The following is a 25,121-nucleotide window of genomic DNA, read 5'->3' on the forward strand; positions in this document are numbered from 1 at the left end:
CGGATCAGAGGGATCATTTGTGATCCGACTGAGCACAGAGAACGAAGGTCTATATAAAGGAATGGGTTTCATTACAGTGTAGAGCTTCGTGCTCAAGAACAATCATTAGTTTCATTACTATAGTTACGAGAATTGCAACCAGTTACAACCTTATTGAATTCCTACTTGAAGTCTAGTCTAAACCACCTCGAGAGATCTCTAGACACTTCCACGTGACCCTAGAGGCAGCTCCCGTAACAGTTCCTAGGATTCATTATATTAAACTAAAGATTTAAGATAAATAAAGATAAGATTAAAATAATGTTTAAATGAAAGTAATCAATTATAATTAAAAAAGTATAATTCTTTTTAGAATTTGTTAACTTTTATTAAAGATTTATTAAGAGTTATTTAGGAATTATTATATTCTTGATTATATTAATCAGAAAAGATTAAAGAAGCTTTAAATGGATCATTAAGGTGTAGAAGTTATTCAAGATGTTCAAACAAATAATAGCCGAGGAGTCAATATTATTAATATTTAATCCTGAAAAATAAATCATAATAAAAACAAATTCTTTAGATTTCGTTATAAACATAGTTTTGAGTCAATCAGAACAAAATGAGAAATAGCAATTAATTACATTCTATTTTCGAAAATTATTATTAGTCGAATTGAACTATGAAATATATAATAAAGAATTACTAGTGATAGTTAATACATTTAAAGAATAGTAAGTTTATTTAAAAGGGTTAAAGTATTTAATATAAGTATATACAAATTATAAGAACTTGGTTTATTTTATTATAACAAAACAATTAAATAGATGATAGATTAGATAATTAGAAACTATAATCAATTACAATTTTAAAATTTTATATATTAAAGGATTAGAAAACACTAAAGTCGACATTCTTAGTTGAAAACTAGAATATCAAGAAAATAAGTTGTATAAATCATATACTATATTCAAGAAAGAAAGCGAATTATTAGTTTATAATATACTACAACTTATAGCTATATATATATTAAAAAACAATCATCTTAGGATCAAAATTCAATTATATTATAATAAAGATGCCATAGCTATATGTATATGTAAGATAATAGAATTAGGATTTATAATAGAAAATGAAATTATATACTTTTATAAGAAAGTATATATTTCGAATTAAATAACCAAGGAATTTATAATAAAACAATATAGATTATTGGCATACAAATATCAAGAAATTACAAGGACATTTGTAAGATTATGGGAAATCAATTACTTTTTACGAATGAGAATAATAATTAAAGAAATTGTTGGAAATTGTAATATTTGTATATGGAATAAGTCCTCTAGACATGCTTTATATGACCAGCTTCAGACCCTAGACATACCTTCTCAGCTATAAAAGTCCATTACATAAAACTTTGTAATCAAATTATCACTCTCGAAAGACTTTACTATAAAAGTTAAATATAATGTAATACTCAATATAATAGATAGACTAATGAAATTTGTATATATAATATTATTCAGGGAAATATGAGATATTGAGCAATTAGTATATATATTTCTCCGAATTATAGTAAGTATATATAAAGTATTAGATAAAATAATTTCGAATAGAGATAAGCTTTTCATCTCGAAATTCTGGATTACTTTATTAGCACTTATAAATATTAAAAAAAAGCTATCAACAACCTTTCATTCACAAACCAATAATCAAACAGAAAAGATTAATTAGACAATGAAAGTATATCTTAAATACTATATAAATTATCAACAGGATAATTAGGTAGAGCTATTACCTATGGCATAATTCATATATAATATATTGGAAATGGAAACCATAAAGATTATATTAGTATACATTAACTTTAGATTTAATTCTAAAGTATATTAAATATTAATACTATAGAAAGTTAATGCCGAATTAGTAATAATATAAGTCGAATAATTAAAGGATTTATAAAAACAGTTTACTTTCGATTTAAAATTCATATTATTTAGAATAATAATATACTATAATACAAAATGTAGTATAGAATCTATACTTAAAAAGGGGGATAAAGTTTATCTGCTATAACGAAATATTGAAACCAAGAGATTAAGCAATAAACTCAATCACAGAAAACTAGAATCATTCAAGATTGATAAGGTAATAGGAACCACCAATTATTAATTAAAACTATTAGACACAATAAATATCCACCTAATATTCCATATATCCTTGCTCGAACCAGTATTATTAGGAATGTCGAATATGTTATTAACGGAAATCGAATTAGTCAATTTGAACGCTATATATAATATCGAAATAATACTAGATTGTAAATACATCAAAGGTATAATTAAATATTTAATCAAATAATTAGATTATTTATATACTAAAAATTCATAAGAATCAAGAACAAATCTCAACTACTCTAAGAAGTTGAAGACATTTCATCAATAATATCCGGATCTGCCTAAAAGGAAGGAAAATCCATTAAAACCAGGATTGAAGGATTTAAGAAAGAAAAATCGAAAACAAAGGAATTATCGTTAGGATTAATAATAGAGATAGACACTAGTTCCTTCTCTTTCTTTATATATTCATTTTCTAATTGCTATTCCTCGGCCTCAAACTCTTCAAAAGCTTTAATAGTATGAAGATCATATTAAAGCATTTTATCAGTCTTTTCTTACAAAATACGCTTCTACTTTTGTAGCCGAGTAAGTCAAGCAGTTACTTTAGCCATAACATTCGTAGCCTTCTCCTCCTCAAACTCAAAACACTTTTTCTTAAAATTAATACAAAATCAATCATTTACAGAATGGTTATATATATTACAACGACCATTACCCACATTCTTTATACATTCACTATAACATATAGCATTTAAAAGTACTTAATACTTAAGGTTCTTCTCCAAATAGCGATTACACTTATAAGATATAATAATATCTTTATTTTTAAAACGAAAATAAATATTTTTATAATTAATAATAGATTTTGAAGAATAAATAATAAACATTATAACAAATAAAAAGAAAAGCATTACAGAATTAGTTAAATAAGGAAAATTTACTTTATAAACACTTAAGATAAGTACTAAACTAAGAAGGGAATAGTATTACAATAGCATTCAATATATCGTATTATATGATTAGAAAGTCATAGGATTAGGGATTCCCATTGGATTCCACTACTCCCATCTAATGAAATATAATAGGATTAATAGGACAATAAAGAATGAAGGTCTATATAAGAGAATAGGTTTCATTATAATATAAAACTTTATATTCAAGAATAATTATTAGTTTTATTATTATAGTTATAAGAATTGTAATCAATTATAACCTTATTGAATTCCTATTTGAAGTTTAGTTTAAACTACCTCGAGAGAACTTTAGACACTTCCACATGACCCTAGAGGCAGCTCCCGTAACACTTTTGAAATCTCTATTAAGGAGTATTTTATTCTTCATATGTTTTTGAAAAGGGATTAAGGATTATTCGATAGAATATAATCGGATTTATATATTCAAACTGATATGATTTATATACGAGGAGATTATATTATCGAATGAATTACTTGAAAAATATATTAACATTAATTATTTTTAATATTCTTATTTTAATAACTAATCATTATTTTTCAAAGAAGAAATAATGAAAAATCATGAGAAAAATGAAATATTTATAATATTTTTTTTTAATTTTTTTTTTTTTTTTAGATGGTGTTTGATAGCCGAATTAAAAATTGACCGGTAGTATTTATAGTATTTAAAATCAGAGTATGTGTAGTAAAATTAAATATAATATTCGAAATATTTTAAACATATTATCTAAATTTATTAGTAATTAATAATGACCGATGAAAAGATTCTAGAATAATCATCTAAACTTTTTTTTATAATATAATTTATTATCAAATTTGAAGATATTTTTCAATCTATCTAAATAGAATTATTTGAATAATATTAAAAGCTTAAGAAAGAAAGAACTATAACTATTTTATTATTAAATTTACAAATTAATATCTTAAATCTTTAAATAATATACGTTTATTGTTTATTAGCTTTTCGAATATTTAAAGATTATCATCTCATTTTTCGAATTCGAATTATTTTTTTCAAAAGATAGTATATAATATTTGTAGTATATGAAAAGCTACTCTTTTCGAGTATATATTATATGAAAATTTTATATAACAATAGATACTAGTATTTAACCGGTAGTTTTAAATATTATATATCAAATATAAAATTCATAATATTTAAAATACTACCCTTTAAATATTATATATACCGGAATTAATTCGACTATTAAACAGGTCCTTAGCTTGAAATTATTATATTTTATAGTATAAAACCCCTTTTTCCTTAATAATAACTCTAACAATAATTAATTTTTTAAATAAAGATTACATTTTTAAAACAATCGCAAAATCAGATTTTACATAAGAAATATTCGAACAATTCTATTGGCGAATAAAGAAAGTATATGATGACGTATAGTTAGACGAATTTTATATACAGTATAAAGTAAGTGATCCATTCGGTGATATGATCCGCTTGTATATGAACCACGTTAGCCCTTAATATATTCTTACAATAAACCCGGCCCTCAACTCCTGATGCTCTCGCATTCTAAAAATTCCATTCATATGAGCCCGCCCGCCTTGTGGAAAAAAAAAGTGGGATGGGGAATCACATCGCATCGCATCACATCACATCACATTCCATCTCATGATCCTCATCAAATCGTATCACGAATCACGATACCTATCACCTATGGACTTACAGAGTCCTCATCCATACTCCATCCATTATGAAAAGTTTTTGAGCATGGCGTTGTCCATGTAAATACAAGGAATCCGGATTCTGATGAGAGGGACCCGACGTGACGTGACGTGATTGAACATTGAACATTGAACATTGAAAATTAGATTGATTATTCCGGGGAGAGTAGATGGGTGTGCCCGATGATGCATGCCATTGCTATGCCCTATGCCCTATGAACTCACAAACTCACAAACGGAAAGTATAATTTGCGGGTTCAATTTTTCTTTGACTTTTTCTATATATTTGGTGGTGAGAGATGAGATGCGATTAGATATCTAATATGAGTGTGGAGAGGTACTAGGTAATAATAAACTCAATACCTACTACCACCTACTTCATCGAGTAATGAATGAAGATAGTTGGGCACAAAGTGGTATTGATTGTTTAATTGGGATTTACTTTGCTAGATTTACTATTTTGTACTCTACCTATACAAAGGGATTAATCATTTCCTTATCATTTGTCAATCAACCCTTACCTACCTAATCAATCTCTACCAATCTCTCTCCGCTCACTCAACCCCTTCATCTCAATCGGTAAAACATCCACCATAAAATAAAGCCCTATCAAAATCCCCAACTCCCCGAAAATCAAACAAAGTATCCATATTCGTACATGTCTGTATCCACAATGGATATTTCTCCACCTTCATCTTCGAATTTTCTGCCACTGAGAAATTTGAGATTAACAATCAATTTTTGTACGAGAAAAATAAAGGTGTGTTTGTTGTTCTCACATCTATCTTATCTATCAATCAATAATCAAGCGTTGGAATTCCAAAAATGAAGACCACCAAAAATATACATCGACGTCGGCATGATTCGAACATGCGCCCCCGAAAGGAATTGATTTCTAGTCAATCACGTTAACCACTCCGTCACGACGCCTGATTAGATTTCTTGAAGATCTGCGACGTTAGATGTGTCTTATTACCATTCATGTTCAGCTTTCCATATTCTTCTCCCAATTGTGCCCCCGGGTAGCTTCAATGTCTGAACGAAATTCAGTATTAAGACTATCGTCCTTGCCGTTTAACTTTTTTGGGTGTCATAGTTGGTGAAATTAGTTTCGTGTCAACCCACCATTTAGACTTGAAGTATCGATCTGCTTGGTAGGGAAAAATAAATTGATACTTCCGAATCGCGAATGAAGCACATGATGAATTTATGGTGAAAGTGATGACATTGCGAATTCTCGCTCACCAACAAATAGCAGGGATGTCCTTCTGACTTCAACATACTCATCAGTGGTCAGATATTGAAGATATTCACGATCATGTCATCAGACTGACTAAAAAGTAATCATTCGCTCATCTGGGTAGGCCAAATGACTTTTAATTCCAATTTAAAGGTTGGTGCTTGGACTTCATGACGGCGTTGAGAACTGCCGAGGAGTGTCAAAGACCTCAACCAAAGTATTACACATGTGCCCAATCTCAAATAATTTGACAGAGTCCAAGATGTGAAGAAGTAGTCAGGCTTATGGAGAAAGCGTTGGTTGTGTGGCGAACTTGCAGACAGTTTGAATGGAGACAAGCTCACTGAGAGTCAGTCCATTTCGGCACTCGCGGTTTGATGGTTATTGTGTGTGTACTTTCTTCAGGTTGATCATCTCCAGGATGTAAATGAAATACCAAAATTAAACCCGGCAGTCCAAATAGAAGCTTTCTCCATGAACATATCGGTACCCAAATTTGCAACGTTCACAATTAACAATGGAACCTCTCTCATGTTTCATGATGGAAATCAAGTGGTGATGGGACCCAAGCGCAGAAGGCGATGGCTCATGCTTTATCATAAATATGTTGTGTAGATGTAAATCTTTTGGATAATACCGTGAGACACCAGGCCTTGCGTATATCTGTGCCACGAAACCACGAGTCGGATCACGACACGAGAAGATACCACACTTTGAACTCAACGTTATAACTTGGCGAGGCTGCATGCTAATGCGAAAAATCACAAAGATCTTCTTCAGCCTTTCCGCAAGAGAAAGATGACTCCGGAAGAGAATGGATTGAATGAAGGTGTAAGGTTTTACCGTGAGACAAGGCGCCCAACCAAACCCAAAGAGCGGCAGATCAACAGGCTATCCATATTGGTAATGATTACAATCTCTTATCCTTCAAGTTTCACATATCCACTAAGATATGATTGGTAAACATTTTGAAGGGTTCAACTCCATGAGGTATGATATGTCATAGCCTCAACGCCATGAAAGTAGAAAAGAGAGCGACGTGGTGATTGCAATATCGATGTTGGCGAAACCTGAATATGGCAATAATCGACATTGATATGGTATCAAGTGTGGATCTTTCGGGAAGTAGGACTAGTTACGATGCGAGCGATGTACAACCACGCCCGCATGAAACTTTTCTCAAAGATGTTGGGCATCGTGATATGTTTGCCGAAAGTAGGGTCTTTGCATGATACATACTCTGTACATTACCGCCACAAGATGTACCGAGTCGAGACCCATAGTATTATGTGCCATCCGAGAAGGATGAGAGAGAGGGGAAAGGTGGCGACCTCACCTGTTGGTATCTACCTATGTGCTTTGTAGAAAATCAAAAACAACACAAGCCGCGTTGTGTTTTCAAGAAACGAAAGGAATTGCAAGTTGACCCACAGAATAAGTGGTTTGAAGGATTTGGATAGCGTCGTCTCGTCCAAGAGTACAGCCACGACTCACGAGTGACGATAGCGACCGAGGGTTTTTCTTCATACTTCCATACGTGGTGTGAAGTTAGAAGATCACTCATCAATCATGCAAACAAGGAAACGGGGAATACCGGATGGTGAGTCCAAAATCATTTATTGGCGGGCAAGATGTTTAAATTGAGAGACATGCTTGATACATTTTGAGTGAGGGGGGAGGAGAGGAAGAGGAAGAGGAGGGGATAATGTGAATGTGAATGATTACTTGAGTACGTAAAGGTAAGTTGGGGCACAAGATATGTTGTACTAGGTGTACCTAGTTTATCTCATGAGAAGGAGCATATACAGTTAGATTGTAATAAATATCCTTTATAATATCTTTTATAATCTCCTCTGTAATATATATCTACGATATATGGATTCATTACCTACTACATCGTACTCATATCAACAGTTAGAGTGGCTCGAGTGGGCAGGTATCCTCGGGATCATATCATTTTCCTCATGTGCACTGACATCATCGTCACCACCACCAAAAGTACGACCCACGCTGACCCATCTACCTATTACCTACCTCCCTGGGTGCTGAGGCCCTCTGCACCCAAAATCAACCGTTTGGGTTTCCATCATCCATCATCCATCATACACCAGCTCTTTCCACCCTTCATTCCACCCTTCATTCCACCTTCATTCCACCCTTGACCCTTTCTGCAGATCTTGCGGACATTCACCAGAAGGGAGATGATATGACTTTTTGAGAAGGGAAGAGAAAGAAAGAAAGAAAGAAGGGAAAGGGAAAGAAAATTTCACTTTGACAATGAAAAAAATAAATAAAATATTTTATTGCCTATATAGGGATACAAGATACAAGTACAAAGAGGGAAGGGGAAATTCATTCTTGTCTTTACTCTTCTCTCTATCAAGTAGACTTCACTTTGGTCTTGTACCAAACTTCACCTTCTCCTAAAGTAGACTGACTTCTTTCTTCTTTTATACTAAACCTCACTCTTCTTTCATACTAAACTTCACTCTTCTCTCATACTAAACTTCACTCTTCTTTCATACTAAACTTCACTCTTCTCTCATACTAAACTTCACTCTTCTCTCATACTAAACTTCACTCTTCTCTCATATCAAACTTCACTCTTCTCTCATATCAAACCATACCTCACTCGTACTGAACATAGCCAAAATCCATTCTTCATATCTACTACCTATCTTATCGTACATCCCTTGGATACTGACGTCTCCTCTCACAACACGGTCCAAGGAACAAAATCAACCACCAAGAATCATCTCAGTCCTTCATCACCACCACCCATTTCTCATATCAAAAACATTCCATCAATCAGATAAGGATAAAAGAAAAGAAAAGAGAAGAAAAGAAAAGAAAAAACAAACAAAACCTTCCCCATTTGATTTCGGCACTAAGATCCGAAACATAATCATATTGGGGCTTGCCGTTATTTCCTTTCCCCATAACACACACACTTTACCTTTTCTTGATTAGACCTTGGGATTTTCATAAGCATTCACGAACGGATACATGAAAAAAGAGGATCTACTCACTTACGACTTACGACATCTTACCTTTTCTCTTTTCCTTCCCCAACGTTGTGAAAACAAAAATAAAGCAAGAGACACAGTCAAGACGAGGCAGAAGAGAAAGGTAAAGTGTATTACATATATATATACAAGTACATATATATACAGGTACATACATATACATATACATGTACACACACATGTACACACACATACACATAACAGCCATATGGTCCATAGCACACAACGACGAATCCTCACACGCTGCACCAAAAAAAGATACGCAACACACAACACTTACGAAAATCCACGCCAATAACCATACCTAGACTATAACCCTTGGGAAACGCAAGAAAGTGGACAAGTTTGATTGACTTAGCACTCACTCAGTCACCACTTAGCTCTTAGCACATAGCACTTACCTCTTACCTCTTACCAAACCCATATTCGTACTCGAGCACTCGTCGGTACCGCCCCATCACTTGACTTGGAAGTCTCATCAAATCCACCAATGACCATCCAAGCAACTATTAAACTGACCCCAGTGTGATTACATTACCTTGCGCAAGTCCCTCCGTCTACATTTGAGTAGATCACGATTCACGATTCACGAATTAACTCAACGTACGATTCAAGGTATAGCTACTTGGGTGCATCGCGACCAGCTACACACCACACACATAACCAACTGACCCAAACGAAACGGACAAGCGATTCCTCCGCCAAGAACAAGAGACCATCTGCATTGCCCCAGGAAATTGAAATTCGAGCTAAATACCTACCTACCTCCGTATCTACCCTCCGTCCCTCCCTCCCTAGTTATATGAATGAATGTAAAGAGAGAATTACCCGCCGACCATTTGCCTATCCTGTTACCCAAAATGGCCAGTCATCGTTCCTATAAGACCTCGTCTTACTTTCCTACAAATGGGAGTAGAGATACTGCCCACCGTCCTCCCATCAAACCATCCTATTCATCTTCTTCTTCGGACGAGGACATTATTGCTTCTTTAAAAGGTCTTGCCATACAATCAAGGACCAAAGAAATTACCAGTACTAGTAATAGTAGTACAAACTCTCCACGTTGCGGTACTCCCGGCACACATGGTATGTTACGCTTCTACCTTTCAGCGCAAGCCCTTTCCCGCATTCTATCAAGCTGCCCCGCCACCACCTACAACTTATTAGTATAAAAGGGCCCAAGCTAACTCGTGATTTGTTAACTATAAAGTTGAAACGATATCTACTACATTCGATACTCCAAAGAAAAGCGATTCCATTCCAATTTCCTGCGGCCAATCTACAAGACGAACTCGAGTTTATACACCATTGACAGGTCGTGGAGAATTACCAGGGTAAGCATGATTTGATGGTCATACCTCCAGTTTCGGAATTGAGCATGAAAAGCATAGCAAGGACTATGCTAGGAAATGATTGTGGCATTGTTGTTCTGACAAAATGATTTATAGAGGATATTTTCCCGGATTTGCAGACGAAAACACAGAAACTCTCCAATCCACAATTCTACTATCAACTTCGCGTTCTAAACATTCACCCGAGATGCAGCCAATTACAATATCTTCCATGTCATCACCCATGGATTCACCAGCTTCTGATACCACCGTTCGTGGACCTCCGTCGATCGTCAACTCTCCTTTCACTCTACCGGAAACTTTAGTTATTCCCAAAGGAAAATACTATCCTTCCAACTACAAGCCATCACCAACATCTCCTCTCCCAAGCATCCCTACGGCAATTTTAAATGGAGGTCAGCTTCAACTTCCTCCGAAAAGTCAACGACAAAAATCTTCAAATCCACATCATCAAAGGAAATCCTCAGACGTTAAACGAAAACTACAAAAGTACCAAAAAGATATGATTGAACAAGCACGTATGGTACATGCTTCAGTAGTTTCTACTCCTGGTGAATCCGCATCGGGATCAAAGCCTATCAGTCCTAGATTACTTCCTCTAGGTAGTCCTGGTCCTATCACACCCTTTGAATTGGAAGAAAGTTCGGGGTATTTGATTGCCGGTCAAATGAGATCTGGTGGATTAGCTCAAGGTGAATTGATCGAGAATGAAGCAGTTGCAAGAATTATTCGAATGGAAGAAGAAAGACGAAGACGAGAGGGGCAAAGTTCACCAGCTGCTCGAGTTTGAAAGGAGTGTGGAGTTTTTGAACAGAACGGGTTGTTCGGCCACACGGTTTCTTCCGATATTTCTGGAGAACGATTAACTCCTTCGATCACGATTTACAAGATTATGCATCGGACATTTCGCATTGAGCCATTGCATCAAAATACCCCGCACATTTCATTCGGTTCCCCACACTTTACCACCAAATATTGATTGATACTTTGCATGAACTTCCCCCACAAAATATCATTTTACACATCAGCACGCACCGGATATCTCTTTTACACTTCCTGTTTCAACATTCATCACGCATCAAAGATACCTTTTCACTCTTCTTGTTTCGACATGTGTCACACGAATCACGAATTATTCACGGCCCCTTTTCCTTTGTCAATTTGATATCCAATACTGTTGTTACCGCATCTCATATGGTCAATCAATAAGAATTGACTAAAAGTCTACTCATTCTTTTTATCTTTGACCTAAATACCAAGTGCTGGTATATTAGCTTTATTTTCTTGCATTCTCTCGCGTTGGGGTTTAGGTTGTAGTTCTTTTCTTTTTCCCCTTTGGTTTAGTTTTGCATGGTGATAGAGGTTGGGATGGGATGGGTTGGTTAGGTTGGGGAGGAGGATTCTGGGTAGGGTTTGGCGTTGCTGGTCAAATTCAAATCTTACACGTGGGATCTCTCATTGGATCGGGGGATTTTATAGATTGGGGTTGGAATGAGGAGGATTGAGTTGAAGAAAATGCTAGATGTGTGTTGAGCGTCATCTTGCTTTGTGGGGGTTGGAGATGTTAGAGTATGGTTTGGCATGGGGTAGGATGGGATGGGATGGGATAGTATAGCAGAGGATGAAAAGACAGCTTGAGAATTCATTACATATTTTATATTCTGGAGGTTTTTGTGTATGTGTGAGGTTTACTTGCTTGTGTCTGTGTTTGAGTTTTTACATTTTCGAGAGTGATGGTGATGGTGATGGTGATGGTGATGGTGATAGTGATAGTATGCAGTGTGTAGGTAGGTAGGTAGGTTAACACTCGACCAGACTAAACTAGACCATAGGCGCCTCGATAATACGAGTATAGCAATGACTAATAAACAGACTTGATTACGAAATGGGAAAGGAGATAGGTAGGTAGGTAGGTAGCTACCTAGCTATCATGAGATTGAAATGTGGAGCTAATTAGAGCTAGAGTTGAAGAGGATATGGATATGGATATGGATATGGATATGAGATGAGATGAGATGAGATGAAGGGGAGGAGGGAGGAGGGAGGAGAGTAAAGAAATAGAGAAGTGGAGATGAGATGAGAGGCAGGGAGGCAGGGAGGATTGGTGAAAGGGAGTGAGTGAGTGGTTGTACGTAGAGGGGATTTAGGAGAATTCTGTGGAAATGATTGTAGGTATCTAAGTATAGATGATTGTTATTTGAGGTGCTGAGGTGCTGAGGGGGTTGTTTGGTTTGGTTTGGTTTGGTTTGGTGGTTGGGTTGTATGGATGTATGGATGTGTGGATGTGTGGATGTATGGATGTATGGATGTGTGGATGTGTGGATATTTAAGTATTTAGGTGTTTAAATGTTTGAATGTTTGAATGTTTAGGAGTGGGTATGAGGAGGTGTATAAAGTTGAGTATAAGAGTTTATAGGATTAGGATTAGGAAAACCACATGCACGCTTTTATCTTTTATATAAAATATAAAATATTCTCTCAAATTGAATTAAAAGTTAAACGATCATTATTATAATCTAAAATCTAAAAGTTAAGTAATTTGAATACGATAATTGAATATTTGAGATTAAAAAGCTTAAAAATTATAAAATATTAATATTAATATTAATATTAAAAATTTAAAAAGTTTATTAAAATTTAATTTAGATATTGATAAATTTAGGAATAGAAATAAGAAAATAGAGTTTTTTCTTTGAAGAATTATAAAATTTGATGTATAATAATATAAAAGATGAATAAAAATTTAAATATTTTATTAAAAACTTGAAATCATATTAATATTATATTTTTAATCATTATAAAAAATTATTTATTAAAAAGAATTAATAATATATTTTTCATTTTTTAAGTATGACGCTTTAAGTTTTTATTTTATAATACTGTTTTTTATTAGAAATTAATATTGATATTAGATTTAAAATATATTATTTATTAATAATATAATTAGATTAAGATTTATAATATAAATTGATAAAATAAAGTTTATTATAAAAAATAAGTATATATGAAATTAAGATATCATTTTAAAACTTCAATTTTTATATTATTTGAAAAAATACAATTTGATTAATCTCATTAGAAGAGAATCTTATTAATATTTCTTAGATTTATAAAAGATTGGAAATTTTAAGTTTCTTAAAAATCAAAAATATTATTATTTTTATTTTTATATTAATAAATTTTTTTGAAATGAAAATTAATAGTATTTCAAATTATAAAAAGCTTTATTCTTTGAAAAATTAATAAAATAATTTAACTATATAATTATATTTTTATTATGTATATATTATGAAATCTTAAATAAATCAAGATTTGTTTTTTAATTTTTTTAAAGATAGATAAAAATATTTATAGATTTCAATATTTAGTACAATCTTTTTAATCTTTTTATGTTATTCTATTTTTTGAAATCTAATTCGAGATTTTTTTTTTTAAGTTTATAAAATATTAAAAGTAATTAGAAATTTTAATAATTCATACTAAACTGAAATCTTAATATTTTTTCAGAATTATAATTTCTCTTATAATATCTTTATTATTAAAAAATCTTTTATTTCTATAAATAAATTCTATTATATTATTTATAAAAGAAATATATTTTAGAAATTATTATCTCCTTTGTTTAATTATTTAATTAATTCTTGATATATTTTAATGATATATTAACAAATGAAAATACATATCATTATTGATCTTTTAATATATACATAATTTTATTATATTAATTCTTGAATTTATAATGAATTTTTATTTTAATCTTAAAAAGCGTATATAAAGAAGAAACGTATACGTAGTAGGGATATCGATTAAAAGTGGAATTAGAAATTAGAAATTAGAAATTAGAAATTAGAAATTAGAAATTAGAAATTAGAAATTAGAAATTAGAAATTAGAAATTGAAAATTAGAAATTAGAAATTAGAAATTGAAAATTAGAAATTAGAAATAGAAATTGAGATTGTATTCTTTATCGAGGTGAAAGCTGTATAGATTAGTATTTACTAGTTTTTATATAGATGTAAATAGGTGGAGAGAAAGTATTTGTATACTTGTATATATATTAAGTACTAGGTCGTTGAGGGAATAAGAGATGGAGAGATAGAATATAGATAATGAGATTATATAAACTATGGATTTCATAAGAAAGGGAATAAGGGGGGGATGAACAAGAATTGAGATTTTATCTCGGATTGTTGATTGGTTTCTGTGGAGAGGGGGGATGTTAAGGTTGGGTAGATTGTAAGTTGTAAGAGGTAAGATTTTGGATTTTGGAATTGGATTTGGGATTATGTTGATGGATGTATAGAGAGAGGGTGTGTATTCGTGTATATAATAGATGTTAGATAACTACAGGATTAAGAAGTTAACGAATGAGATGCAGATATTGGGATTGTATAGAGTATGGATATATGTATTTGATGAGAGAGGAGAAAGGGGAGAGGGGAGGGGAAGAAGGGATATGGATATGGATATAAATATAAATAAGAATACGGCAATTTGAGGTTGGTGTTATTGGAATGTCGTATTTTAATTTCCTATTCGAAATTGAATTGGATACGGATGAGGATATGGACTTGGCTTTGAATATGAATATGAATATGACATGCCTCCCTATTCTATTTTCTCTCGAAATCTAATCCAATCAATCCAATCGAACCTCTCCTCTTGTAAATATCGGAAAATTTGCAAGTGATATTTATTAAGAAAACATTCCAAGATGACCAGATTCTGAGATGTACATATATCCATCTGTCTATCTACCCCTTTCCAAATTCTAGTGTCGATTTGTATGGGCATCTTTACTATAGATACCTAGGTATCGATACGGAGGTGGTATTGTACTCCTATATAAAATGATATATGATATTTCAGATGAGGATGAAGATGTTGATTTCTTTCAAATGACAAGGTGGTTTGAGGATCGAGATGTGAGATCTTTGTGTGATGGGGTTATTTCATCATGTTGCTAACTTAGCTCAGAGATATATTTATATCTCTCTCAGCTCTTAATTTGCGCCTTCCAATTTCACATCTTCCTTAGTACCCTCTTCTTTCTCCCCCTCTACTTTCTCCCCCTCCACCTTCCCCCCATTCCCATTCCCACCCCCCTCCCCTTTCTTCCCCACCCTCCCCTCAAAACTCAACACCGCCATCCCCAAAACCTTCCCCTCCATCTTCACCCTCTCCTTCGCGCCCTCCACCCCCGCAACAAACTCCCTAATTCTCTCAATGACCCCCTCCGCCTCCTCGACCGACGCCTTCCTCCCCTTCTTCTTCCCCGCCAAAATAACCTCCACCTTATTCCCCCTCTCCAAGAACTCCCTCATCTTCTGCAACCGGTGACCCAAATCATTTTTCTCAATCGCCCAATTCATCTCGATCGTTTTCGTGACCGCTCCCGGATTCTTACTCTTCTTCACCTCTTTTTTCTTCTGAAATAATTCCCGTTTATTCACAATCCGTGCGATCGGCGGGAGTTCTTCATCCGGATAGGCGATGATTTCTAACATGTGTGTTTTGAGATCTATAGAGCGGAGAATCTGCGCGGTGCACACAGGAGGATCGAGTTTCCCTTCGGCATTTTTGAGTCGCAGATAGGGGGCTGTAATTTCGGCATCCCGGGGTAGACGCTGTTCGGCGACGGCGGTGGAGGTGGGTTTGAAGACGCTGCGGGTTTGGATGCGGGGTTGGAGGAGGAAAGAGGAGGAGGAGGAAAATATGGGAGTGTTGCGTAGAAGAGATGTCGATGTCGATGTAGATGATTCAATTGGGAATCCCGAGAAGAATACTCGACGAAGAGCAGAAGCTGCATTGAAGACGCAGCGAGGATTCGTCATATTTGGTAAGTGTATAGATAGGCTATGAAACTGTGATAAAGCTTGAGAAAGCTTGTGTTCTACATCGTAGATGCCAGACAGACAAGAAGAATTTGTTATGATGCGTGATTATGTAAGCGAATTCATTCTGCATTGTCATATCACGGGAAACAAAATATTCTGTGTTTAGGAATGACTGTATAATAAATACAGCCTGCGCAGAATTACTTATTTAATGAGTTGCCTACTTAAGTAACTAGAAAGAAAAAGCATGTCATGATATTTAAAACACTCCTCCGACCTCTCCCCCCTCGCCTCCTCCATCCCTATCCCTCCCCCTCTCCCCTCCCAAACCATCTCATCACCCAGCGCATCTCCCTCCTCCCCCGCTCCACCAGTACCAGTACCAGTGCCACTGCCGGAAAAGTAGGAAGCGCACCCCCCAAATCCGCCTCGCACCCCCTACGCATCCTAACCTGGACCCTCAAATCACTCTTCATCTACCACCTCTTCCACACATACATCTATTCACTCGAGACGGGATCCGGGCCCTCGATGCTCCCCACCATCTCCGTATCCAACGATTGGTTTCTCATTTCACGTGCGTATCGACGCGGGCGCGGCGTCCAGGTGGGCGATATCGTGTCGTTTGAATCGGTGGTTGAGCCGGGGCAAAAGGCTTTCAAGAGAGTTTTGGGCTTGGAGGGGGATTGTGTGATGATGGGGACGCCGGGGAGTAGGGAGACTCAGATGATTAGAGTGAGTTTTTAAGGCTTAAAGGGGAGCGAGGGGATGAGTTGAAGGGAAGGCTAACGATTTATAGATTCCTGAGGGACATTGTTGGGTAGTGGGGGATAATTTAGAATGGTCAAGGGATTCGAGGATGTTTGGTCCGATACCTATGGCTTTGATCAAGGGGAAAATCATCGCTAGAGTACTACCATGGAGCGAAAGAAAATGGTTCGAGAATGATCTTCAACCAGTGGGAGATGGCCATTGAAACTTTGATATAGTCACCAACAAAAATCACCAAGTATTAAGAAGTTAAATAATCATGCCTGTCCAATAACATGTGAGAGTTCTGACTATTTTGAGCAATGACTTGATTTGGATATCATAATGTCCTATCTAATTACATGAATAACAACTAAAGTTCCATGTCGTTGTAATAAGTTGTTGAAGGGAGACGTCGTGAAAAGATATATTGTAATGACAGGAACCTCTGAAGGTCTGTCATGAAAACACAGGAATAAAAGTAGTGCAGCGCCCCCCATTCTGCCAATATGCTCGCTGCAAACTATTATGCCTTTGATTATACTCCTAACACCGTGCCCTACCCATAGCTAGATGCAAATAACAAAAAATCTTTTCTTGTGTAAAACGCTCAACCTTCGATATGGGAAGATTTCCCACCTTGTCCGAGTAGTTGTAATGATCTTTGAGCAAGTTGAATAACTTCTCCTTCCCCGTCTTCTTCGCCTTCGTCGTCGGATTCAATTTGTTTATCGGAGATAGTCTTAATCATTTGTACAATCTCTTCTGATTTTCCAATCAAGCTTATTAACTTTTTATCCTCAGATTCCAGTAGTTGTAACAATGTCCAGATTGCGATGTGTTGGAAAGTTGGATCTCCGCTAGCGAGAAAGCGTTTCAGATAACCGTGAATACCTCCGAATGGTTCTGTCCAGGCTTGAATGAAGATGGAGTAATCACCGACTATGATTAGTTAGCATTAAAAACTTCAAGCATGATCCCAATATTGAAACTTACCCTTGGACGACAAATTACCAAGAGCCGCAGCACTGTTGCCTTGGACTTCAATACTCGGGGAATCTGTCAACGGGATGAGGACATCGAATACACCTAGGTTGAGGAGTTGAGTCTTAAGATCGTCGCTTAAAGCCAATACAGCGATTGCAGCAGTCATTTCGGATTGAACACTCAGGGCGACCTCCAGAACAAGTTGTTTGCATTTTTGAACAGCTCCGGCTTGTAGAACAAGCTCCTTGTTTCGGTCAGAACTAGCAGCAAGGTTGCGAAGTGTCGATATAGCGTGGCATTGAATTTCTTCATTATCGGTAGAACCTAGTAGATCTACTAGTGGTTTTAGAAAGCCGGCATCAATAATTGGAGATTCGTTTAATGGATGTATCGATATGTTGCGTATGCAAGCGACAGCAGAAAGTATTAATGGTAGATAAGAGGATTGTAAAAGTCGTAATAATGGAGCTAAACCGCGAGCGCGCACAATTTCTAATTGATACTTCTCATCAGAAGCAAGATTTCGTAAGGCCAAAGCTGCTTGGCACTGGACTTTAGGTGAGGAGGAATCCATCAGGTTCACAAGGGATTGTATGAGTCTATTCTCGTTCAAGGCGAGCTTCTTGCGGTTATTAGCATCAACAGCGATGTTACTCAAAGCTGTTGTACAGTAGTATTGTACATCTACATCAGAAGACGAGAGGAGTTGTACGAGTACGGGTATGGCACCAGCATTAACCAGCTGCTGTCGGTTCTCATCTAAATGATGTCAGTATTTGTAAATACTATACCGAGAAGGTAACTGCTTACCAGAATGTGTCATGTTCAATAAAGCGCCAGTAGCATTTCTCTGCACACGCATGTCTTTAGATTTAGCTAGACGAGTAAGAGGTCCCAATGCCCCTGATCGTGCGATCTTGGCCTTGTTATCCTCGTGTGTTGCCAAATTGGTGATACAACCGACCGCGTTACATTGCACCTCGACATTTGGGGACATCATCTGTCTGATGAGAGGCGTCAGCCCCCCAAGAAGTACGATTGCTACTTTGTTCTCCGCTACATCGTTTGTTAGCTGGACTCATATCACAGGGGAACATAACCTACTGTTAACTGCCAAATTTCCAAGAGCTGCGCTAGCCGCTCGTTGTACCTCGATATCGGGACTTTGCAGAAGGAAGAGTATCGGCTCGAGGGTGTCTCTGTCTACTTCACGAACATCTGGGAGGCGTCAGTAATAAATTCCCTGCACAAACGATAATCTAATCCCGTCCGCCCTGAAGCGCCGCCATTCAAGTAGTTGCATGCGAGGCGGACCGTTATTTAGACAGGTCGTGCAGTTTGCCCGAGTCCAACATTGTGTACTTGCATCCATCCAGGTATATAACAAAGACGTACCTCGTTCCGTTATCTCAGCAAATGTTAAACTAGCACTTCGCTGAAGGTCGACATTATCAGAAAATACCAAGGTACTCAGTGCTCGTAAAGGTTCCCCGGAGAAAAAGTCGGTCTCGCCGCGCTGGATGATCATTAGACATCGAATTTAACATTAGTCTAGGCTTTTCTTACATTCTCTAGGTATTGTAAAAGGTCTGCCACCGCCTCTCTTTCGCTTTCTGCTAGCACTGGCTCATACAAGCCATCTCGAGATTTACCTGCACCGTCCAAAGATAAGTAAATAGTTCCACAAGATATGGTTCTTTTTTCAACGCCTACCTCCGCAGCAAGAAGAGCAAACACCTCCCATTTCTTGATGTTGGTCCCGTAGGACTCGTGAATGTAGATTGTAGGGTCGGGATCAAATTGAATCTGTTGGAATGAAATGAAATGAGGGCGATGAATCGAACAAAGCGAAGCTATAGGAATGGGAAATGGCGTAAATTTGGATTTCGGATTATATTAATGGAAGGCTCGATGGCCATTCGTCGGGGAGTAGCGATGTAAATTAATGAATTGTTCTGGATGTTGATAAAAGGAAGGAATGTTTGAGGATTGAGGATTGATGAGTCGAGTTTGAGTTTGAGTTTGAGTTTGAGTTGAGTTGAGTTGAGATGAGTTGAGTTGAGCTGGGCGGGAAGCTTTTTGGTTTTCTAACACAGCACTGCTTCGGTCTTTCACTTTCCTTAGGTAATTGTGCACCACCACCGGCTTGTACACGCTACATGCTACAGAAGGCTACGCACGGACCACAAGCCAATCCAATGTAGTAGACTAGGACGGAAAGAGAAAAGGTCGAGGAATAATGATAAATGGATCCTTGTTCGAGTGTTGTTAGGTTACTTTTATTAGGTCGGTATGCGATTACTACTAGGTGAGAAGTTGACTTTATTAACCTTGGAACCTTTGAATGATGTATGTTTTGGAGAAATGAAGAATGAAGTGAGAAGTGAGGAGTGAGGAGTGAATTTTAAATTGTATTGCTATATAATAGAAAGGTCTCATGAACAATTAAACGACCCGTAGCTAGGCAGGTACGCCAACAACATTCACAGGAGCATGACAACCTCACCCTCCTCCCTTCATCCCAGAACCAACAAGAGGAGTGGTATCGGGCTATCTTGGTGTCGTATCGTATCTCGGTCAGCAGCATCAATCAACATGTACCGCTACATCTTGGATTTGGTAGATCCCCTGCGAATCTCCAGCCTCCTCTTCCCGCAACGAAAGAAAATGGAGCCTCGCGGCTAAAGGTGACTAAAGATATCCAATAGGTAGCATGGACGACATGCTCGGTAGGTTTATCTATGTCGCTATCGGTATAGATAGTTGGGTACGGAGCAGCGACGAGAAGAATTGAAAACTCTTCCATTGGAGAATGACCAAGTGTCTCAGATTTTCTATATAAAATCAAGTTAAGTGAACAAACATACTACGATCCCTAATTACCTAGTAATAAGTCATTATAGAGCCACTTTCACTCTTCACTCTTCACTCCTCACTCCTCACTCCTCACTCCTCACTCCTTATCCGATGATACCATATGGTCATGACTTCCTCTCTCCCCATCCTCGACATCTCATACTACCATTTCTTCTTTGGTCCCTGAACCTAGGTAGTGCGCTTATAAGGCTATCCTTTGAAATAAAGATCAGAATGTCAACACAACACCACCATGCACAAACAGCATAACATTCACGTCTGGACAACTCAATTGCCCAATATGAGAAAATCCATACTGAGTACACCAAACAACACTCATTATCCTTGGATAAACAACTCTTCGATTCAATGAAACCCTTTCCAAATCGACTTATCACGTATCCACATTCAATTCTGGTACACCACTCTACAAAGTATCCATTTACACCGATATTTTGCCCCAATAAAAAAAAAGATGCAAACGCATACACCCACTTGAAGCCTCACCAACATAACCAATGGATGCGACATGTTTAAATTCCAAAGCCGGGTACCGATACAGCAACAGCGAACTGTTTTATACCGACGTGTTTCCCTAGTGATGGTTCTAATTCTCAAAAATCAATGAGGTGGATGTACAGAGGAGTTTCACACCTTGACATCTTCCACCTCAGATTATGCAAGATACTGAAATCATCCTGTCATGAAGCAACTTGGAGATAGCCACCATTCTATTTATTTTCCGAGGCAGATGCAGGCTATTTTTTAGCCACAGAAACTCTCAAATTCGAGTTCATGCATGTAGGTCAAAGTACAGGGAAAGCAATTTCAACAAGCATTGGTCATCCTAGAAGAGTAAGATGAGGGAACGCTTGGGTATGTTGCTATTCAAACGGTCCCTTCATCATTCCAGAGGGGATCTTGGGAGGATTTATTCTAGAAGATTGTTCTAAAGCCACTCCAGAGCTTTAGAGTCTTAAGGTTTTCAATTGAACTACTTGGAGTTTGATGATTTACACTTGTGACTACGAATACTCGTCCCACCGAAGTATAGATAAGAGAGAGAGAGGCAAGCCCCGTCCCATCTTTGAGATAACCCAATCGATAGAACCATATCAAGTCAAGCTCACGCCTTGGGCGATGATTTTTTCTTTCTTGTGAAGAGATTTTCAACTACTTCGGTGTGAGGTATGAGTTGGCATCGTGAGAAAATGTCTTTGCATTTCAAAAATGGTGTAGTAAGTGGATACTCAAAGGACTAATCCGGGGAAGAGAACCGAGCCTTTCATGGGAATCCGAAAAGGGATCAGACCCAGAATGATAACCGAATGTGATGTACCGTATAGATTTTAAATTCTTGATATATATGTACCGAGGGATTCATGATGGGAAGATCGAACTGGTGCTTCCCCTCGAATGGTTTTATGCAACTGACAATTACAATCTTTGGCAAAACTCAGGTCATCTTTGGCGTCCTCTTACATGAAGGCTTGCTTCCATTCCATTGAGAAGAGCTAGACGCGCGCTGGGTATGTGAATACATTTTTAGCCATCTGGAGAGATGACGAAACACTCAAGGTTCCCCTCAATGGCGAATAGGAAGGAGGTTGACATCTACCTATCTAACATCTAAGTATAGGCAATGAAGGATGGATGAAATCATTGCTCTAATAACAAGTACACTGGCTTGGTATGTAATACTCGAGCAAGTATCTGGTGTGATGATGAAGAAGTAATTCTCGATATTCGCGCACACATAGTCGTTTTACCAATAAGTTCCAAGGTTAGGTAGGTTTGCTCGAATATATTGACTCGAAACAAGCAGACCAGGAAAGTTTATTAAGTGATGACGCTCCGCTGGGCCACTGCCGTGGAGGCCTTTTCGCACCGCTCTAGATGATCTTGATCGGTGAATACCTACATATCCACCTAGGTAGGTAGATAGATGTATTTCATCTCAATATCAACCTTCACACATTTCAAATATTACGGTAAACAAAGTAACACAATGATGCAGAAGCTGAAACAAGTCAAATTCTGGCTGATCACATATATAAAATTCCCCAGAAAATCTGCCCCACCTTCGTGACTTTTGTTCTAGCTTTCAAAGTTCAACCCACCATTTCCAAGCTTTGCGACTCAATATTATCCATCTTCTGACAGTACAACCATACAACCTTTCTCATGAATCATCCTTCAATTTAATTCTTATTGAATTTTCGGCCAACTTTATCTTTGTCCCTCCCCCCCAATATCAATGTGCTCCCCACGAATTGTCCCAAGCATAATCCATGTCTAATATGGCAGAAGAGATGCAGCCAGCGGCGCCCAATCCCGCAAACACCTTCACATCACAACCACCGGTTGTCGCTAGACATGATCACGAGTCGCGCATAGCTCAACCTTCAACATTCCTCCTTCCAAGAGTGAAGATCGCCGAGATGCAGCAAGAAAAGCCGCTGGAGGAAACGCCGCAGGAAAAGCCGATGAGTGCGCTCGACAAGGACCAGCAAAAGGGTCTGGTAAGATAATTCCCGTTATCGCTTGTTCCATCAGGGTGGTCATATAAAGTCATTCATAGGATACTCGTGGGGGTTTTGTACTTCGAGTATCACACGGGGCTGACATACTTGAATCAACAGAAATCGATTCGAGATTTCCTCAAGCGCCGCACAAGTTATGATGTTCTACCTCTATCCTTTCGACTTATCATTCTAAATACCGAGTTACTTGTCAAGAAGAGCTTGACTATTCTCCTGCAAAATGGTATAAAATCCTCCAGGCCATGTTAAATCGCATCTCGTCGCTAATCTCTGAACTTTATAGGTATCGTTTCAGCCCCGCTATGGGATTCGCACACCTCAACTTTTGCTGGTCTTCTTACGACTTCGGACTACATAAATGTCATCCAATACTATTGGCAGAATCCGGAGGCTCTCAATCAAATAGACCAATTCAAATTGAGTAGCTTAAGAGGTAGAGTCTACGACTAGGGTTGGTTGAGCGTTAGGCTGAATGAATCACAGATATTGAAAAGGCAATCGGCGTACTACCCTTGGAGACAGTATCAGTACATCCCGCGCGACCTCTTTATGACGCCTGTCGACAAATGTTACAAACCCGCGCCCGCCGTATTCCACTGGTTGATGTCGATGACGAAACCGGAAAAGAGATGGTGGTTAGTGTGATTACACAATACCGCATTCTAAAATTTATTAGTGTCAATGTCGATGAGACCGAGTTCTTGAAGAAAAGCGTTTCGGAACTCAAGCTGGGAACATATGGCGACTTACAAACCGCAAGTATGGATACCCCAGTGATCGACGTCATACACATGATGGTCAAACACAGCATTTCGAGTGTTCCTATTGTTGATAAAGATTCACGAGTCCTTAACCTTTTTGAGGCTGTTGATGTAATCACAATCATCAAAGGTGGAGTATATGATGGTTTGACGTTGACTGTAGGAGAGGCGTTGGCAAATAGAGCAGAAGATTTTGCAGGGATTTATACATGCAGCGAAGAAGACAGACTAAATTCGATCTTTGACACGATTCGAAAATCTAGAGTGCATCGCTTGATGGTTATAGATGAAGAGCAGCATTTGAAGGGAGTGATATCTTTATCCGATATTCTGCAGTATGTACTCCTACATGGAGAAGACGACGATTGAGCCCGTCCGATATTGGCAATGATACTACGAGGACGGATGGGCGTTGCATAGCGATTTGGCGTACAGGCACAAACCTGATCTCACTGGTCATAAAATGGCCACAAATAGATGTGATTGGGCGATTTATTCATCTTCGTTAATACCATTTTATCGACTGCGGACTAGGGATAACATGGCAAGTTTGGGGATTGGCTTGTGAATATTTTATGGATGATGGGCAGTAACGTACTTACGATTCAGGAAATTTATCTTTTTTATAATATTTTGATGAAATACTGTGCATTTCTAAGTAAATGAAAGCTAGGATAATACTTTTGTGGATTAAACAATCTGGAAATCAGGATCGACTTTGAACGAGCTTGTAAAGTGGTTCTCCGAGTAGGTATTCGGTGGTCTGGACTAGTGGACCAGATTTGAGCTATAAATATTTGAGATGCTAAACGAGTAGTTGTCCCAGATAGATTTGATCTTTCAACGGATTTCAATCTTTGGGTCATTTCGATTCTTTGATAGAATTCAAGAATTAAAAGCTTCTCGTTGAATTGCACCTTGAAAGATTGCATATCCTCGTAGTACTTCCTCGTTGGGATCCTCACTCAAGTTGGCCACCAAGTAATTGTAAGTCGCGATTTCTTCTTCTGTC

At 37.1% G+C, this 25,121-nt stretch overlaps 5 protein-coding genes across 5 annotated transcripts; 3 read left to right on the forward strand and 2 right to left on the reverse strand.

The window, feature by feature from the left end:
* Window positions 1-9,882: 9,882 nt before the first annotated feature.
* Window positions 9,883-11,164, forward strand: EAF01_003384 (uncharacterized protein; the record flags this gene model as incomplete). The annotated part of the gene is made up of 3 exons (XM_038911638.1): window positions 9,883-10,108; window positions 10,233-10,356; window positions 10,471-11,164. 3 exons carry the CDS (start codon window positions 9,883-9,885, stop codon window positions 11,162-11,164), a joined length of 1,044 nt encoding a protein of 347 aa, XP_038772873.1.
* Window positions 11,165-15,378: 4,214 nt separating this feature from the next.
* EAF01_003385 (uncharacterized protein) lies at window positions 15,379-16,209 on the reverse strand (the record flags this gene model as incomplete). The annotated part of the gene is made up of 1 exon (XM_038911639.1): window positions 15,379-16,209. The coding sequence occupies one exon, from the start codon at window positions 16,207-16,209 to the stop codon at window positions 15,379-15,381; it is 831 nt and encodes a 276-aa protein (XP_038772874.1).
* A 191-nt stretch (window positions 16,210-16,400) lies between these two features.
* EAF01_003386 (uncharacterized protein) lies at window positions 16,401-17,240 on the forward strand. The gene is made up of 2 exons (XM_038911640.1): window positions 16,401-16,947; window positions 17,012-17,240. The coding sequence occupies exons 1-2, from the start codon at window positions 16,465-16,467 to the stop codon at window positions 17,186-17,188; spliced, it is 660 nt and encodes a 219-aa protein (XP_038772875.1). The 5' UTR covers window positions 16,401-16,464; the 3' UTR covers window positions 17,189-17,240.
* Window positions 17,241-17,572: 332 nt separating this feature from the next.
* EAF01_003387 (uncharacterized protein) lies at window positions 17,573-19,693 on the reverse strand (the record flags this gene model as incomplete). Its single annotated transcript, XM_038911641.1, has 7 exons — window positions 17,573-17,904; window positions 17,959-18,708; window positions 18,760-19,005; window positions 19,054-19,167; window positions 19,345-19,465; window positions 19,516-19,601; window positions 19,663-19,693. The coding sequence occupies 7 exons, from the start codon at window positions 19,691-19,693 to the stop codon at window positions 17,573-17,575; spliced, it is 1,680 nt and encodes a 559-aa protein (XP_038772876.1).
* Window positions 19,694-20,874: 1,181 nt separating this feature from the next.
* On the forward strand, window positions 20,875-24,802 carry EAF01_003388 (uncharacterized protein). Its single transcript, XM_038911642.1, has 6 exons — window positions 20,875-22,334; window positions 22,445-22,738; window positions 22,823-23,327; window positions 23,448-23,571; window positions 23,632-23,781; window positions 23,832-24,802. Exons 3-6 carry the CDS (start codon window positions 23,097-23,099, stop codon window positions 24,476-24,478), a joined length of 1,152 nt encoding a protein of 383 aa, XP_038772877.1. The 5' UTR covers window positions 20,875-22,334; window positions 22,445-22,738; window positions 22,823-23,096; the 3' UTR covers window positions 24,479-24,802.
* Window positions 24,803-25,121: the final 319 nt, after the last annotated feature.

This window comes from Botrytis porri (assembly GCF_014898465.1).
Source record: "Botrytis porri strain MUCL 3234 chromosome Unknown BPOR_004, whole genome shotgun sequence".
NCBI classification, from domain to species: Eukaryota; Fungi; Ascomycota; class Leotiomycetes; order Helotiales; family Sclerotiniaceae; genus Botrytis; species Botrytis porri.

Bases quoted from the DNA above. Each gene is read 5' to 3' on its own strand.
- EAF01_003388 (XM_038911642.1), top strand. From the start codon at position 23,097: ATGTCTAATATGGCAGAAGAGATGCAGCCAGCGGCGCCCAATCCCGCA. The intron at 23,328-23,447 runs GTAAGATAATTC...TTGAATCAACAG, and splicing joins AGGACCAGCAAAAGGGTCTG to AAATCGATTCGAGATTTCCT. The intron at 23,572-23,631 runs GTATAAAATCCT...TGAACTTTATAG, and splicing joins GACTATTCTCCTGCAAAATG to GTATCGTTTCAGCCCCGCTA.
- EAF01_003386 (XM_038911640.1), top strand. From the start codon at position 16,465: ATGATATTTAAAACACTCCTCCGACCTCTCCCCCCTCGCCTCCTCCAT. The intron at 16,948-17,011 runs GTGAGTTTTTAA...AACGATTTATAG, and splicing joins GGGAGACTCAGATGATTAGA to ATTCCTGAGGGACATTGTTG.